General features: G+C 33.7%; 2 protein-coding genes across 5 annotated transcripts in view; one reads left to right on the top strand and one right to left on the bottom strand.

Moving 5' to 3' along the window:
• Positions 1-18,050, bottom strand: part of LOC112828530 (protocadherin-11 X-linked) — a 639,354-nt gene that overhangs the window by 566,524 nt on the left and 54,780 nt on the right. For all 4 annotated transcript variants that reach the window (XM_073880940.1, XM_073880941.1, XM_073880942.1 and 1 more), the window contains exon 2: positions 9,360-9,943. In XM_073880940.1, the coding sequence (XP_073737041.1) occupies positions 9,360-9,899 (540 nt within the window). In that variant the 5' untranslated portion in view covers positions 9,900-9,943. The remainder of the gene's footprint in view (positions 1-9,359; positions 9,944-18,050) is intronic.
• Positions 14,582-16,126, top strand: LOC112828652 (actin-related protein 10-like). The gene has a single exon (XM_073880939.1). It carries the CDS (start codon positions 14,643-14,645, stop codon positions 15,894-15,896), a length of 1,254 nt encoding a protein of 417 aa, XP_073737040.1. The 5' UTR covers positions 14,582-14,642; the 3' UTR covers positions 15,897-16,126.

The raw sequence follows: 18,050 nt of genomic DNA, 5'->3' as shown, positions 1-18,050 counted from the left end.
AAATAAAAACCAAACCAACAGAAGGAAGGAAATAATAAAAAGGAGAACAGAAATAAATGATATAGAAACTAAAAACAAAAACAAAACAAAAGAAAACAACAACAACAACAACAATGGAACAGCTCAATGAAACCAGGAGCCAGTTCTTTGAAAACACTAGTAAGATTGATAAACCTCTACCCAGACTTCTCAAAAAGAAAAAAGAAAGGACCCAATAAAACCACAAATGAGAGAAAAAAAAACAAGCAATACCATAGAAATACAAGCAGTTGTAAGAGCATATTATGAAAAATTATATGCCAACAAATTAGACAAACTAGAAGAAATGGATAAATTCCTAGAAACATATAACCTTCCAAAACTGAAGTTGGAAGAAATAGAAAATTTGAACAGACTGACTACCAGAAGGAAATTGAATCAATAACCAAAAAACTCCCAACAAACTAAAGTCCAGGACCAGACTGCTTCACAGGTAAATTCTACCAAATATTTAAAGAGTTAATACCGCCTCTCTAAGCTCAGACCTAGTTTGCAGTGACACGGATAAACACACGAAGAAGGTTGGAATTGTGGGTAAATACAAGACCTGTTGTGGCGCTTCCCTCAAGAAAATGGTGAAGAAGATTGATATAAGCCAGCACACCAAGTACACTTGCTCCTTCTGTGGCAAAACCAAGATGAAAAGATGAACTGTGGGATCTGGCATTGTGGCTCCTACATGAAAACCATCACCAGTGGCACCTGGACTTACAACACCACTTCTGCTGTAAAGTAAAATCTGCCATCAGAAGACTGAAGGAGTTGAAAGACCAGTAGAAGCTCCACCATCTGAAACATTGCTATCCTATAATAAATGGGTTCATTTATGTAACAAAAATTAATTAATTAATTAAAGAGTTAATACCTCTTCTTCTCAAACTATTCCAAAAAATAGAAGAAGGAAAACTTCCAAATTCATTTTATGAAGCCAGTATCACCCTGACAGCAAAAACAGATAAAGACACCACACAAAAAGATAAGTGCAGGTTAATACCTCTGATGAAGAAAAATGCAAAAATCCTCAACAGAATACTAGCAAACCTAATCCAACAATATATTAAAACAATGATTCACCACAATCAAATGAGATTTATTCCCAGGATGCAAGAGCGATTCAATATTTGCAAATTAATCAGTGTAATACATCATGTCAATAAGAGAAAGGATAAATCCATATGATCATTTCAACAGACACAGAAAAACATTTAAAAAATTACAACACCCATTCATGATAAACATCTTAAACAAAGTAGTTTTAGAGGAAACACACCTCAAGAAAATAAAGGCCATATATGAAAAACCCACAGCCAATATCATACTTAGTGGGGGAAAACTGAGAGCTTTCATTAATCAGACAACAAAAAGAAGTAAAAAGCATCCAGACTGGTAAGGATGGACTGAAATTTTCACTATTTGCCGATGACATGATACTATATAGAGAAAACCCAAGACCAGAGAAAAATTATTATAATTAATAAATGAATTCAGTAAAGTCACAGGATACAAAATCAATGTCCAGAAATCTTTTGCATTTCTATACACAAATAATGAAGCAGCAGAGAGAGAAAATAAGAAAACATTCCCATTTACAATTGCACCAAAAATAATAAGATACCTAGGAATAAAACTAACCAAAGAGGTGAATGACCTTCACTCTGAAAACTATAAAATACTGATGAAAGTATTCAAGACAACACAAAGAAATGGCAAGACATTCCATGATCATGGATTGGAAGAACAATTATTGTTAAAATGCCTATACTACCCAAGGCAATCTGCAGATTTGATGCAGTCCCTATGTAGAATGTAAGAAACAAAACAAAGGAGCATAGGGTAGAAAAAAAGGAAAATCAAGAAACAGACTCTTAACTATAGAGAACAAACTGATGGTTACCAGAGGAGATGAGAGTGGGGGAATAGGTTAAACAGGTGATTGCGATTAAGGAGGGCATTTGTTGTGATGGGCACCGGGTTTTCTACGTATGTGTAGACTCACTAAATTCTGTACCTGAAACTAATATTACACAATACGTGAACTATCTGGAATTTAAATAAAACTTGAGAAAAAAATAATGCAACCCCTATCAAAATACCAACAGCATTTTTCCACAGAGCTAGAACAATCCTAAAATGTCTTTGAAACCATGAAAGAGCCCAAATAGCCAAAGCAATCTTAAAAAGAAAAAGCTGTAGGTATCACAATTACAGACCAACTTATCTTACAAAGCTGTAGTAATCAAAACTGTGTGGTACTTGCACAAAAATAGACACATAGATCAAAAGACCAGAATAGAAAACCCAGAAGTAGACCCACAATTATATGTTCAATTCATCATTGACAGAGCAGGAAATAATACCCAAAGGGAAAAACACAGTCTCTTCAACAAATGGTCTTGTGAAAACTTGTCAGCTACATGCAAAAGAATGAAATTGGACCATTTTTTTACACCATACACAAAAATAAATTGAAAATGGATTAAAGACATAAATGTGAGCACTGAAATCATAAAAATCCTTAAAGAAAACATAGGCAGTATTGTCTCTGACATCAGCTGTAGCAACATTTTTCTAGATATACCTCCTGAAGCAAGGGGAAAGAAACAAAAAATTAACTATTGGGACTATTCAAAATAAAAAGCTTCCTCACAGCAGAGGAAACAATCAACAAAACTTAAAGGTAATGTACTGAATAGGAGAAGATACTTTGTAAATGATATATCCAATAAAGTATTAGTATCCAAAACATACAAAGAACTTATAAAACTCAACACCAAAAAAGAATTAATCCAACTAAAAATGAGCAGAAGACATGAACAGACATTTCTCCAAAGAAGGCACACAGATGGCCAACAGACATATGAAAAGATGCTCAACAATCACTCATCATCAGGGAAATGTAAATCAAAACTACAACGAAATATCACTTCACACTTACAGTATGGCTAAAATGAAAAGCACAAGAAAAAACAAGTCTTGGCAAGGATGTAGATAAAAAGGAATTCCTTTGAACTATTGGTGGCAATGCAAGCTGGTAGAGCAACTGTGGAGAACAGTATGGAGGTACCTCAAAAAGTTAGAAATAGAAGTATCCTATGATCCAGTAATTGCACTACTGGGTATTTACCTCCAAAATACAAACAAACAAAAAACCCAAAAAACACTAATTCAAAGTCATACATGAACCCAACGCTTATAGCAGCATTACTTACAATAGCCAAATTATGGAAGCAGCCCAAGTGTCCCTGGAGAGATGAATGGATAAAGAAGAAGTGGTATATATATATGTGTGTGTGTGTATATATAGAGAAAGAGAGAGAGATAATATAATATAAATTAAATTTTCACCTCATTCTGCAGGACAGAAGTATATATATACACGTTTATATATAGAGAATGGAATACTATTCAGCCATAAAAAGATGAAATTGTGCCATTTGCAACAACATGGATGGAGTCAGAGAGTATAATGCTAAGTGAAATATGTCAGAGAAAAACAAATACCTTATGATTTCAGTCATGTGTGTAATTTAAGAAGCAAAACAAACAAGCAAGGGAAATAGAATGAGAAAGAGAAAGAAAGAGAAACCAAGAAACAGACTCTTAACTATAGAGAACAAACTCATGATTACCAGAGGGGATGTGTGTGGAAGTATGGGTAAAATAGGTGGTGGGGTTTAATGAGTACACTTACCATGATGAGCACTAAGTGATGTATGAAATTGTTGAATCACTATATTGTACACCTGAAACTAATATAATACTGTATATTAACTATACTGGAATCAAAGTGAAATTTAAAATTTTTTAAAAATATATTTAATAAATGTCACTTAATCCTATTAGTGCCAAACACTCATTTTAATAAGAATTGAGAGCATTAAAAAAGATCCATTTATGAAGAAAATGAGTTTTATGTTTTCATTTTTCTCACTGAAGATACATTTTGATAATAACCTTCAGTTTTTAGGAACCTAATAGTCATTAGCATTTGATTTGTCATCTCTTTTGCTTTTTAGCAGACCAAAAATGTTAACCTGCACATCATATAAATCAGAGAATAAAGAATTGAGTTATTTTAGCTTTGAAAGGATAAACTTCTAGTTAAAATTTCATCTTATATTTGAAAAATGAGGAAATCACTATATTCTAACTCCTTTCATCCTCTTAGAAGTAACTATGCTTTCTAAGATGAACACATTGTTATAGTCTACATGTTCTGCCTGCAATAACATTAGTGAATCTTTATTCATTGCTCCTGATAACTTACTTCACACCACTTTGAGCTATGGTTACATAAGATAAGGAAATAATAGTTCCTTCAGAATAATAAAGTTTGTTTGCTTTTTGTCCCCAGGATATATTATTGGATGCCTCATTCTTGGCAATTTAATTCAAGATTACTAAATCTAATTGTAGTGAAGATTTTCACAATTTGGATTTTCTAATCCCACACTTCAAAACAAATCTCACCCTAACCTTAGTTTCATAAGTCCAAACTCTTGATCAAGAGGAAAGATATTTAGTTCTCGTTTAGCATTAAACGTAAAGACCAAATATTTATACCTGGTTTTAAATAAAATAGAAATAAGTGCCCAAATCTTGATTATGTGAAAAGACCTGCCCAAGATTAAATTTTCTTTTATGGTTGGTTGAAAAGGTAAAGATGCTTTATGGAATGGGCAAAATGGGTAAGGGTTTCAAGTAGGATCACTGATCTGAGAAAAACTTGATCTTCATGCTCTGTCAGCATAAACTGTCAACCTTTGAAACATTGTCATGCCTACTTCAAGGGAACCAATCAACACATGTCACTGGACTAGTATAGAAATATTATTGATATATGTGAGGAAGATGGAAATCTGAAGCAGAAAATGAAGACATGAAATATTACTACACAATTTACCCTCAGTTCCAGCCACAGGAAGAAGTAGGTCTTTGTGGTTTATATCCATATCTTGAATCAGATTGGGTACTTGAAGTTTATTTCTATTTGTGAAAATATTGTCTTCCCTGTCAACAAGACTTAGAATGTGGTAAAAAGCTTAATAAATAACAGGCCATCACAATAACAAGGTGAAAGTTAAAGAGATGCTGTAATGTCCTACTCTTTTTTTTTAAGATTTTATTTAATTATTTGAGAGAGAGAATGAGATAGAGAGAGAGCATGAGAGTGGGGAGGGTCAGAGGGAGAAGCAGAATCCCTGCTGAGCAGGAAGCCCGATGCGGGACTTGATCCCAGGACTCCAGGATCATGACCTGAGCTGACGGCAGTCGCTTAACCAACTGAGCCACCCAGGCTCCCCTGTAATGTCTTACTCTTGACCAAAAGCTTCAAATACTGCAAGGGCTCAATTGCTAATTGCACAATTAGATGCAGATATTTATATATCTGTATATACCATATATAATATATAATAAAATATTTTAAAATATATTATTTAATAACATTTAATAAAACAATATATTTATAATATATATAAATAATGTATATTTATATATATATAATATAGAACATATATGAATGTATATGTGTATATATGTTATTTATATACACATATGTATGTATAGATAGATATATGTAGTTATAAATATTTAGCACAGGTAGTTCAAATTATGGGAAATTATATCAAAATACCATGAGGAATTTGCATCATAGCAGGACTTTACTTGAAACATAGGGAAAAGTGAAGATTTTTGCTTCTAGGTATTTTTTTAAGTGGCAACCAACATTAGAAACTTTCAATGAATCATTTTTTTTCCTTAGAAAATATCCTAATCTTGGGACACCAGGGTGACTCAGTTGGTTAAGCATTTAACTCTTGAGTTGGGCTCAGGTCATGATCCCAGAATCATGAGATGGAGCCCCATGCAGGCTCCATGCCTAGCATGGAGCCTGCTTAAGAGTCTCTCTTCCTCTCCTGCTCCTCCCCCTCCTCCCACCCATGGGTGTACTGGCACTCTCTCTCTCTTTCTCTCTCAAAAAAAGTAAGTCCTAATCTCTTAAAAAGTTGAAAATTAACCTTGCCAATGTCACGTAGATAAGTTTTAACATAATTTTCTTTGTACTAAGCAGAATTATTTGGTAATCACTTCATTCTTCCGTTTCTCACTTTCTCCTTTTTCTTCTTTGCCTCTTTATTTCTTCTTCCTTCCTCTTATATCATGAACTTGTTGTGATCCCCATCCTCAAGGTTACCTATCTACTTGTCTGTCAATTAAATCTAAGAGTCAGAAGACCTTATTCTGGTCCCCAACTTTATCATTTACTAGTCATATGAACATAAGCAAAATAAATTATTACTCTGAAATGCATTTTCAAAGTATTCAAAATGTATAATAATAATGCTTTCCTTGTTTATGCCAAAGCATATATAATATCACAAAAAAGTAAAAATTAAGTTAAATATTTATATATTAATTTTTAAGATAAATATTCTAAGTTTCATGTTACTTATATACATTTTTGATACATTCAATAAATCTTTTCCACCACTGCCTTTATTTTCATTTAATAAATATAGAATTATCAGTAACAAGACCCCTTCATGTGTAAATTGAATTATTTTTCCCTAAAAATTTTCCCTATATCTCCCCCTTCTCTCGCTTTCCTATCTGAACTTTACATATACATTTTATATATCCCTAGTTAGGATAAACTGTGATTTTACAGTCTTGTCTATTCAACAAAAATAGAACAAATTAATATTAATTAAATTTTCACCTCATTCTGCAGGACAGAAGTTATTATTACGGTTGGCCTACTTGTAACACTTATTAAATTTTATGGATAAATCTTAACATGTTTATTTTCTTTCTTTTTATTTAATCTTCCTATCGCTTCAGCATACATAGCACTTTCATGATAAGACCTTTTTGAAGTCAAAGTATACTCAGTTAATGTCATCCATGTCATAGCCCTCTGCATGCCTGGGGTTATGTTTTACGTTCCATACTCATTAATCTTTGTCATACTCATTATCTTTAATAAGCAGTCAAGACAGTTATTTGTCCATGGAGCCATCCAAATGCCTCAAGACTTTAAGTAGATCATGTAGTTCACTTTTGCCTTATCACACATTCTAAAACAGAATGAAATTTTAGAGCAATTTTATTTCTAAGACTCATCTAATAACCTCTAGTGAGCCTGTCTTTTTATTATTTGCTGATAATATCTCAAAGAAATTCAAATGAAAATGGATTTTAACAAAGCTAAAATTATGCCAATAGGTTTATTTGTTTTATTTAAATTTCTTAAGCAGCTTTCAAGGCAAATCAGAAATGTATTGTAAATTTGTTATGCTATCCTGAGGGAGATATGACAAAATTATTCTTAGAAATAATTTATTTGACATAATAAAACACTGCATTTCAAAGCAGTACATTTGTCTTGATGGTTGGTGGAGAGACTGTATTACTAATACCTGATTTGAATTTGGTAAGGTCCCATTCTGATTTTATATGTTATTTTTTATTTTCCAAATAAACTTATTCTGTGTTTTCATTCTGCTATCTAATATGATAGCCACTAACCACTTGTGGTTATTAAAATTAAGATTAAATTAAATTAAAAATTCAGTTACTTGGTAGCACTAACCCCATCTTAAGTACTTAATGGCCACATATTGCCAACAGCTACCATATTGGCTATCACAGATTATAGAACTTTTATCATTGCTGAAAGTTACATTGGATAGTGTTGTTTTAGAGATAGTATCTACTCTGCTATACAACTTACAATTTAAAGTGATAAATATCACATATATATAAACAAATGATTTAAAGCATCTCCAAAAATCATCGGCAGGTCTATCTACTTTCTACTGGGTACTTATTCCCCCAATTCTGCCTTTGTGACATGTACATCAACATCCTCATATTATGATTGAAAAAACTAAAGGTCAGAAAAATTAAGCTAGAGGTGACATATCTAGTCAGCATTAAGCACAAAATTCTGATCCATATCGTTCTGAATCCTGCATATTTTCCCATTTCATAAGATAAGGAGATACCTTTGCAGGGATCTTACCTAAAAAATGCTCATTTATAAATCTTCTATCCCTTCTTTCTGTTTTTACTTCTTATACTCATGTGCTAGTATGCATTTCACTTGAATTAGCTCAAGAAATCTATAACCTTCTATTCCTGAATGCATTTATAAACAAATATGTCTTTACAACATATCATCATCAGCTGAGCAGTTTTCCAATATTATACATCTTCTAAGCTAAAATCTTCAGATGATATACATAAAATATTTCTGTGTTCTTAGAGTGTTTTTGTAACATTGGCCATTATGTTCATCATAATAATCTGATAGTGAGTAATCAGAAAATGTTTATGAAACTTTAGAAATTCCCTAACTAATCTATATTAAGTCTGAACATTTGTTCTTTCACACATTTTCCAGGATCATTCAAGTGCATTGAACTATTTCAATATCCAAATCTGAGTTTCCTACTATCTTATGTACTATATAGGTGATTAAAAGGAATCACCCATTCACTTGATAAATAAGATCCCTCTGCACATATTTCAAATACAATTATTCCACCTATTCTTCCTTCTGCCTTCCCTATCCCAAGACCCAAGTCAGACCAAAATAGGTTCTTCAGATAGGCTGAAACTTTTTGGCTAAAAATCTTACATACCCTTTATAGCAAATGAATATTCTATGTTTTCAAAGAATTAGAACAAAGTTTAACATTAGCATCACATTGGCTAAAATTAAATCTCATTCTGATGACTCAAGAGATGCTTAAAAATCTTGTCTTGGCTTGAAATCACCATGAATAACATTTATTATTCTATATATGTATAGAAACATTAGTAATAAAAATGTTCTATTCACCACTCAAATAAATTTCTTTGACATTTTTTCAAATGGCGAGAGAAAATTTCCTATCTAAAATGATCACTGAGTAAAACTGATAGATTTGTGTATTCATTCTTAATGTTTACATTTGCTTCTTTAGGTCCACCTTGTGTCAGAGTCATGACTAGACAAATTAAAAGTAAGGTATTGGGTAAGTTATTTATTGCAAGTAGCAAGGCTGAGCTCCTTATATGACAACTATAATATATTGTTAAGGGAAACATAAGCAACTGCTTGAAAATAAATATACATAAAATAAAAATTCATAAACTTCATGCAATCACAAGAATTGCATTGATGAGTTTCCCCCACTATGCTTAAACTTAAAAAAAATTGGGGTGTTGGCTTACTCAAAATTTGAAGTACACAAAGATCCTTTTATTTATTTACTTATTTATTTTGCCTTTTAAAAATGAATTATCTTGAACAAAGTGTTTTTAAAACATACCTTAATTAACTGGTAGTTTTGAACTCCGTTTATTCCTATGTCAGGATCAATGGCTGCTGGGAGAGCATATCGAGAGTTTATAGCTGAATTCTCCGGAATTGATATGTTGATAACTGTTGCTGGGAATAATGGCGCATTATCATTTACATCTTCTATCAAAAAACGTATCTTAACCAGTCTAAATATTTCATCTGGCAAAACAGCAACCTCCACCTCATAAAAGCAACGGGTTTCCACCCGGATACCAGCACACAATTTCTCACGATCAATGCGAGTTCCAGCAGTGAAGATCTCACCAGTACCTTCTTCAATTCGAATCAGTGGCACATCACCAGTCTTATACACTAGCTTAAATTGCATAGGAGATGTTAAGGACTTGTCTGGAATCAGTGACAAGTTGAGGTCTTTCAGCAAGTCGCCTATCAGAACATTTTCTGGCATTTCTTCTCGGACGGTGTAGTTTTTCTCCTGGGCGCCAGACTGAAATACGACACATGCTAAAAGGACCGCAAATATATATGTCCCAGACAACAAGTCCATACCAGGCACAATTGTGATGGTTCTCTGTATCAACCCACAGGAAACTGTCAAAAAGAAATGGGGAAAAAAAAGAGGAAGAAGAAGAAATTATTAAAGCCAACCAACCATTAAATGTATGTTAACTAAATGTTCAGTTTTAAAATCCTTGAAATATTAGCACAATTGACTCTTAAATAATGTTATGTGTTTTTCATAAAGATAAAAGGTAAATTATACAACATACCTCCAGTAATTAAAAGACTCAGTATTTGTAAAAGTGGTCATCATTGATAAAATATATAAAAGATATACCAAGATAGATAAAGTTAATAAAAATAATTAAAAACACTTAATTCAATACTTAAGTAAAGTAATGTATATTTATGACTAATCAAAAAGTATAATCATTATTCTTTATTATAATATGACTTTCAAATGTAACTCTTCTATTGGTAATGAATGTTTTATACAATAGTCCTTGTGTTCAGTTCTGCACCTCAAAAGAGACAAAGAATCATGACATATGAAGGATTCAGAAAGTTTGGATTAAAGAAGAGAAGTCCTTTGAGAAAGGAAGGGGTTGATGTGACACATGCCTAAACATGAGAAGGACTACAATGTGAAAAGATTAAAGCTTTCTTTGGATGAGAGGAAGAAAGATAGGTAAAAATTACAGGGAGGCAACTTTCAGATCAACATAAACAACTGCCTATTAAAGCATTCTGGAAAAACAAAAACAGTTTTCAGGAGATAGTAAGAAGCTAGATAACCAGTTTAGATCTACATATCTATGATTAGGTAGATAAGATCCAAAAACATTCAGTGGGAGAGCTGGACTAGAAGACATTCCAACTTTGAGAATTTGTGTCTATACACTGAAAGTAGATCATATTAAAATGGGTTTTTATATCTACAAACTGACACCCAAAAAACAAATAATTCAGTTAAGAAATGGGCAGAAGACATGAATAAACATTTTTCCATAGAAGATATCCAGATGGCTAACAGACACATGAAAAGGTGCTCAACATCATTCATCATCAAGGAAATACAAATCAAAACCACAATGAGACACCATCTCGCACCAGTCAGAATGTATAAAATTAACAACTCATGAAACTCATGAAACAACAGATGTTCACAAAGGTGCAGAGAAAATGAAACACTTTTGCACTGTTGGTATTCTTATACAAACTTACACAAACTGGTACAGCCACTCTGGAGAACAGTATGGAGGTTCCTCAAAATGTTAAAAATAGAATGACCTTATGACCCAGCAATGCACTATTAGGTATTTATCTACCGAATACAAAATAGTGATTTGAAGGGGCACATGTACCCCAATGTTTATAACAGTATCATCAACAATAGCCAAATTATGGAAAGAGCCCAAATGTCCACTGACTGATGAATGGATAAAGAAGAGATGGTATATATATATACAATCAAATATTACTCAGCCATCAAAAAAATGAAATCTTGCATTTGCAATGACATAGATGGAATGAGAGTGTATTATTCTAAGTGGAATAAGTCAGCCAGAAAAAAGACATATACCATAGGATTTCACTCATATGTGGAACTTAAGAAACAAAACAGATGAACCTAGGGGAAGGAAAGGAAAAACAAAATAAGATAAAAACAGAAAGGAAGGCAAACCATAAAGACTCTTAACTATAGAGAAAAAACTGAGGGTTTTTCGAGGGGAGGTGAGTGGGAGGATGGACTAAATGGGTGATGGGCATTAAGGAGGGTACATTTTGTGATGAGCACTGGGTGATATATGTAAGTGATGAATCACTAAATTCTATTCCTGAAACCAATACTATACTATGTGTTAAGTAATTGAATTTAAATTAAAATAATGAATTAATGCAGCTATGAATGCATCAAAACTTTTAAAGGCTCAGCTAACAGATGATCATTTAAAAATCCATTACAGAAAAAAATATTTCATTACAGAAAATTATTAATGCACATAGGTATATAATTAAGGAAGTTTTCAATATTTATTGGTAATTGATAGCATTAAAAAATTCTAGTAATAGCTCTAAAAACAGGAAGACTCATGAAATGATGTAAATAACTTGCTATAAATATTATGGTCTGAATATGGCAGACAATGTATTACATTAAATAATTTTTCCACTGTATAGCTGTGAATCTGCATTTTTAAAAAATATGCATGTGGACAGGTCAGAAGACACAAAAGTGAGAAAAAAGAAACCTTCCTATTTGCAATCAATTATAGAATAAATGTATTTGTTACAATAATTGAAACAGTTTAGGTCATTAATAGAACCAAGAAATTAACCAGATAAACTTGAAACACCTCACTTTAAGGAATTATTATCACCCAAGTAAGAATTATATATATGAGTCCACCTACTTTCCTGTGTTGAGCAGTTCATGCCATTTATAAAACATTTTAATAGTAATTCTAATACTGAGTAATTCTAATACTGAAGAAATTCTGTATCTTAGCAAACAACACAAAATGACTATTGCCTGTGGTATTTTTAGCCCATTTGCTCAATGATGAACACTGGGATTACATAATATAAAACTTTTCTCAAGATTTAATCTCTTTAGAATTATTGGCCCTATATAAAAATACCCATTTATACTTATTGTGCTAATATGCACAAATATATTTGTGTCCTATATAACATGAATCTAGGACATCTAAAATAATTCAGTGTCTGTGTGATTTTGTAAGTACTATACAAACATAAGCAAAAATAAAAATGGGATAGTGACAATTGGAATTAAAACTACTACTCTTTTCTTATCTTACCCTTAAGCATATACACATTATTACAACTGGTAGAAGAATGCTGCAGACCATTTTTCAAACACTGCATGCATGTTGCAATATCTCTACACAAGAAGAAGAGTTAAGAAAGTGACCTAATTCCAAGCAGTCCCCCTCTGCCAACCCATTCTAAATCTGTTCCACTCTTTCTTTAATAACATCATCAAATAAAACATTTTTAAATGTGTTTTATCACTTGAAATTCTTTCAGAAGTTTTAAAAATTAGAAAGTATTGGGAAAAAGGACAATGACATTTCTAAAACTTAAGGAAATATCCATATTGCAAACCTAGAAAGAATATTTAATCTCTAGTTAGTAATTAATTTTATAAAGGTTTAGTCACTTAGTCAACAAACATTTTTTAAGCTTTTTTAATATGCCAGACATTCTTCTAGGCACTGAGAATAAATCAGTGAACAAATCAGACAAAAATCTCTGCCCTCACAGAGTTTATATTTCATAATATAAATATTCCAGAGTGTCTTTAATTCAGGATTCAATCAATGCATGACAAACTCAACTTTCCCTCTAACAAGATGTAAACCTGCATGATTAAATAACCTCAATCTCCAGATTTTGATTCCAACCCCTTACATTTACCACCTGAAAATGTATTATAATCTTTAAAATTAGAAAGTTTTCCTTTAAAATGCTGAGTTTGCTTCTTTGACTGACCAATACAGAAATTTAGTTACCAAACATGGATATAAAAAAATCACTGCTTAGTTTATGTTAGCATGATCAATTTAACTCAAATATTCAGGGAAGATATTCCTATACACATACCTTTACCTGCCTCTAATTTTCTCTTTCATTAACAAATGATAAGATAACCTTACATTTCTTTACCATTCTCCCACATCCCATTCCTACCATAGTGTAAAGTTAGTCTGGAAACTGATAGGGGAACCACAATGAAAACAGATAGATAAAATTAAAATTTTCTAAAAGCTTTAGCAATGCTAATGCTCTTTGAGTGAGGTTTTTTTATAGGCAATACCTAGTGGTTGCATAGGCAACAAGCATATGGGGACAAAACCATGACAATCAGAAAAAGCTAAGACAGAAAGAAAATAAGTAACTCTGAAATTTTAGATGAAAAACAAAAATGCAAATTCATTTCATAGTCTCTGTGCAATTTCATTCTAAAAAGGTAAGTAGGTAGAGGAACTAAGTCTCTACTCAATTCTAGAGATATCAAACCACAAAAGTAGTGTTCAAATGGTTTGTCAGAAGAATTTCAAGGCATAACTTCCCTCATATACTTGTTACATTTTCCTTTATTATAGTGCTGTGTTTAATTTGTGAAAAACTAATTCTTTTGTTTTTTGAGAGAGAGTGTGCATGCACAAGTGGTGGGGAGAAGCAGAAGGAGACGCAGACTCCCTGCTGATCAGGAAGCCTGTTATGGGGCTCCATCCTAGGACCCTGAGATCATGGCCTGAGCTGAAGTCAGATGTTTAACCAATTGAGTCACCCAGAAGCCCCATGAAAAACTAATTCTATATGTGAATGAGTGGCTTACAGTCTACAATAACAAATTGTTTAAAATGGCACAAATTTAGGTATTACATGAAAATATGAAAGTTTGCCTATGATCTTAAACTTTGTCATTCTAATTACTTTAATGTCTCATGAAGTCAAAAATACACCACTAAACAACCGTGAGGTATTATACAGTTACTTCTCTGTTCTTGTTCTCATGCAGTCAAAACTTCTTTCACAGATTGGGGAAATAATAAGGTCGTTTTTAAAGTTGACAGGAAACAATCTAAGACACTGCAAGAGAAATGGTATTAAGGAGGGCACGTGTTGTAATGAGCACTGGGTGTTATATGCAACTAATGAGTCATTGAACACTACATCAAAAACTAATGATGTCCCTCTGAGAGCAGAAACTTGTGGGGCCTGCACCGGAGCTCACCTTCTTACGGTGGTCTTTATTACCATGCCGCTGTATGAAGGCCTAGGGAGCGGCGGGGAGAAAACGGCAGTCGTGGTAGACCTGGGAGAGGCTTTTACCAAGTGTGGATTTGCTGGAGAAACTGGTCCAAGATGCATAATTCCTAGTGTGATTAAAAAAGCTGGTCTGCCTAAGCCTATCAAAGTTGTTCAATATAATATCAATACAGAAGAATTGTATTCCTACCTAAAGGAATTCATCCACATACTGTATTTCAGGTACCTGTTGGTGAACCCTAGAGACCGCCGGGTTGTGGTTATCGAGTCAGTGCTGTGTCCTTCCCACTTCAGAGAGACACTCACCCGGGTTCTTTTCAAGTATTTTGAGGTTCCATCTGTCCTGCTTGCTCCAAGTCATCTAATGGCTCTTCTGACACTTGGGATAAACTCTGCTATGGTCCTGGATTGCGGATATAGGGAGAGCCTGGTGTTACCTATATATGAAGGAATCCCAGTACTAAATTGTTGGGGAGCACTCTTCCTAGGAGGAAAAGCTCTTCACAAGGAGTTGGAAACTCAGCTACTGGAGCAGTGTACTGTTGACACAGGTGCTGCTAAAGAACAGAGCCTTCCCTCTGTGATGGGTTCAATTCCAGAAGGTGTTTTAGAGGACATTAAAGTGCGCACTTGCTTTGTAAGTGATCTGAAACGTGGATTAAAAATCCAAGCAGCAAAATTTAATATTGATGGGAATACTGAGCGTCCCTCACCACCTCCAAATGTTGACTACCCATTAGATGGAGAGAAGATTTTACATGTTCTTGGATCAATCAGAGATTCAGTTGTGGAGATTCTTTTTGAACAAGATAATGAAGAGAAATCAGTTGCCACTTTAATACTGGATTCCCTTATACAGTGCCCAATAGACACCAGAAAGCAACTAGCAGAGAATTTGGTAGTCATAGGTGGCACATCTATGTTGCCAGGATTTCTCCACAGATTGCTTGCAGAAATAAGGTATTTGGTAGAAAAACCAAAATATAAAATAGCACTTGGCACCAAGACATTCCGAATTCATACTCCACCTGCAAAGGCTAATTGTGTGGCCTGGTTGGGAGGAGCTATTTTTGGGGCACTGCAGGACATACTTGGGAGCCGTTCAGTCTCAAAGGAGTATTATAATCAGACAGGCCGTATACCTGATTGGTGTTCTCTTAATAACCCACCTTTGGAAATGATGTTTGATGTCGGGAAAGCTCAGCCACCACTGATGAAGAGAGCCTTTTCCACTGAGAAATAAAATTTGATTGAAATTCAGCTTTGCTTTGTATCAAGTAATCAATTACAAGCAAATTGTACAAAGTATACAGGATGCTGTTAGAGATGATTTTATGGAAGTGAAAGCATTTCTGTAGTTACTCTTTGCATTAATATTTAATTCTTTTGACTGTTGTAGTAAAACAGTAGCTGATGCTTATGAAATTTGTGGTATTTATATCAATAAAATATAGTAAAGCAGTTTAAAAAAAACTAATGATGTACTACACAGTGGCTAAGTGAACATTAAAAAAAGAAAAAAAAGTAACCATATCAGGAGAAAGAAAATGGAACAACTGGTAAACTCAACACTTTCAAAGAGACAAGTAGAGTGGATTGGATGCTTTGGCTGTCCTGCTTGACATGACTATTTTCTATGTATTCTGAAACCTGAAATACCAAAACAAAAGATTTTAATAAGGTATGGTAATGCTATCAAATTAGTATTTTTATTACATTTTATTCCAGAAAGGATTCATTTATTGTATTTCTTTTTGTACAGGTCTAATTTTCACATTTGTGTCTAATCTTCTCCAAGGAATGGATTCCATCAATATTGCTTCCTTCTTCACAATGTTTATGTTTTATTGATTCACTCTAACTCTTCACAACAGTTGTTGCACTATTCTCTATCAGGGTTTCAAATCTGTTAATACTCAATACTTAAACAGCACTTATAAGAAAATTTATGATGGTTGCTTTTCCATATTAATTTTTTTCTGGATTTTTTATTTATGATTTAGGAAGTGAAAGGGTTCTATTCAAATCCCCCTCCCCAACCAAGCTTACAGACAAAACTCACAGGTGTCTGTACTTGACCCTAACTCTTTGTTTTTCCAGGTCATGGTGCCCCTCATTCTCAGAAAATAGACCACTACCTACAAAACATATTCTTCTCTAGCTGGACCACAACCCACATCCCAGACAAACCCTGGACAGAGCCCCCTAATAAACTGACACCTCCTGCTCTATCTGGCCAAGAGTTGATCCCCTCCCCCATATCGTCCCCCACATGCGCAGCTGCAACCCTCTCACATCCTTTAAACCCCTTAAAAGGCCCAGCCTTGAAGTCTGGCCTCTCTCCTCCCTTGGAGTATGAATACATTCTGTCCTGATTGTTGCTCTACTATGTGCAACTCTTTGTCACTGGCCACCCTAACAGGGAGCGTTCAGAAAATGGCTTTTAGGGTGCCTGGGTGGCTCAGTCCGTTAAGCATCTGCCTTTAGCTCAGGTCATGATCCATCAGTCCTGGGATCCAGCCCTGTGTCCGGGCTCCCAGCTCAGCACTCCAGTCTGTTTCTCCCTCTCCCTCTGCTCCTTCCCCTGCTTGTGCTCTCTCTTTCACTCACTCTCTCTTTCTCAAATAAATAATTTTTTTTAAAAAAATAAGAAAATGGCTTTACAGATTAATCAAGGAAAAGACATATTCTTTTTTTTTTTTATTTGATAGAGACACAGCGAGAGAGGGAACACAAGCAGGTGGAGTGGGAAAGGGCGAGGCAGGCTTCCCGTGGAGCAGGGACCCCAATGCAGGGCTCGATCCCAGGACTCTGGGATCATGACCTGAGCCAAAGGCAGACGCTTAATGACTGAGCCACCCAGGCGCCCCAGAAAGGACATATTCTATAAAGCAAAAACATAATGCTCATCCATTATCACATATCCTTCTGTATCACCTTTGGGTGAATTTAATCATAATTATTTCAACACCTATTATTTTAATATACTTGGTTTGTAAGTATTATACTATCATAATAAATAAATCTTAGATTCACGAGAGTTAAGAGGAAAATTTCCATTTATTGTAACATTTTAATTGCTCTGATTTCAAATCGGTTATTTTATTCAAATTTTATAACAACTATGTGGTATATATAAATATTTGTAAGCATTAATTTATACATTAAATTTTTATATTAAATAGACATTAATTTCACACTCTATAAATATTCTAGATGATCATGTTTTAAGATGGCAAATAAATAGGATACATTTGTGACTTCACTGGGAATTTGTTGAATAGCCTATTTTGATTTTTAGATATGTAAGGATAATTGATTAATTTTAGTAATTGTTCTTATGAATTAATAAAACACTATAGGGCTAACCAGAAAAAAATAAGTGATGATTTAGTAT

This window comes from Callorhinus ursinus, unplaced genomic scaffold (genome assembly GCF_003265705.2).
Source record: "Callorhinus ursinus isolate GAN/ISIS: 27379988/994484 unplaced genomic scaffold, GSC_fseal_2.0 scaffold40, whole genome shotgun sequence".
Classification (NCBI taxonomy): domain Eukaryota; kingdom Metazoa; phylum Chordata; class Mammalia; order Carnivora; family Otariidae; genus Callorhinus; species Callorhinus ursinus.
Note: the sequence above shows the minus strand (reverse complement) of the source record. Positions and strands in the feature narration are given on the sequence as shown.

Coding starts and splice junctions, on each gene's coding strand:
- LOC112828652 (XM_073880939.1), top strand. CDS start 14,643: ATGCCGCTGTATGAAGGCCTAGGGAGCGGCGGGGAGAAAACGGCAGTC.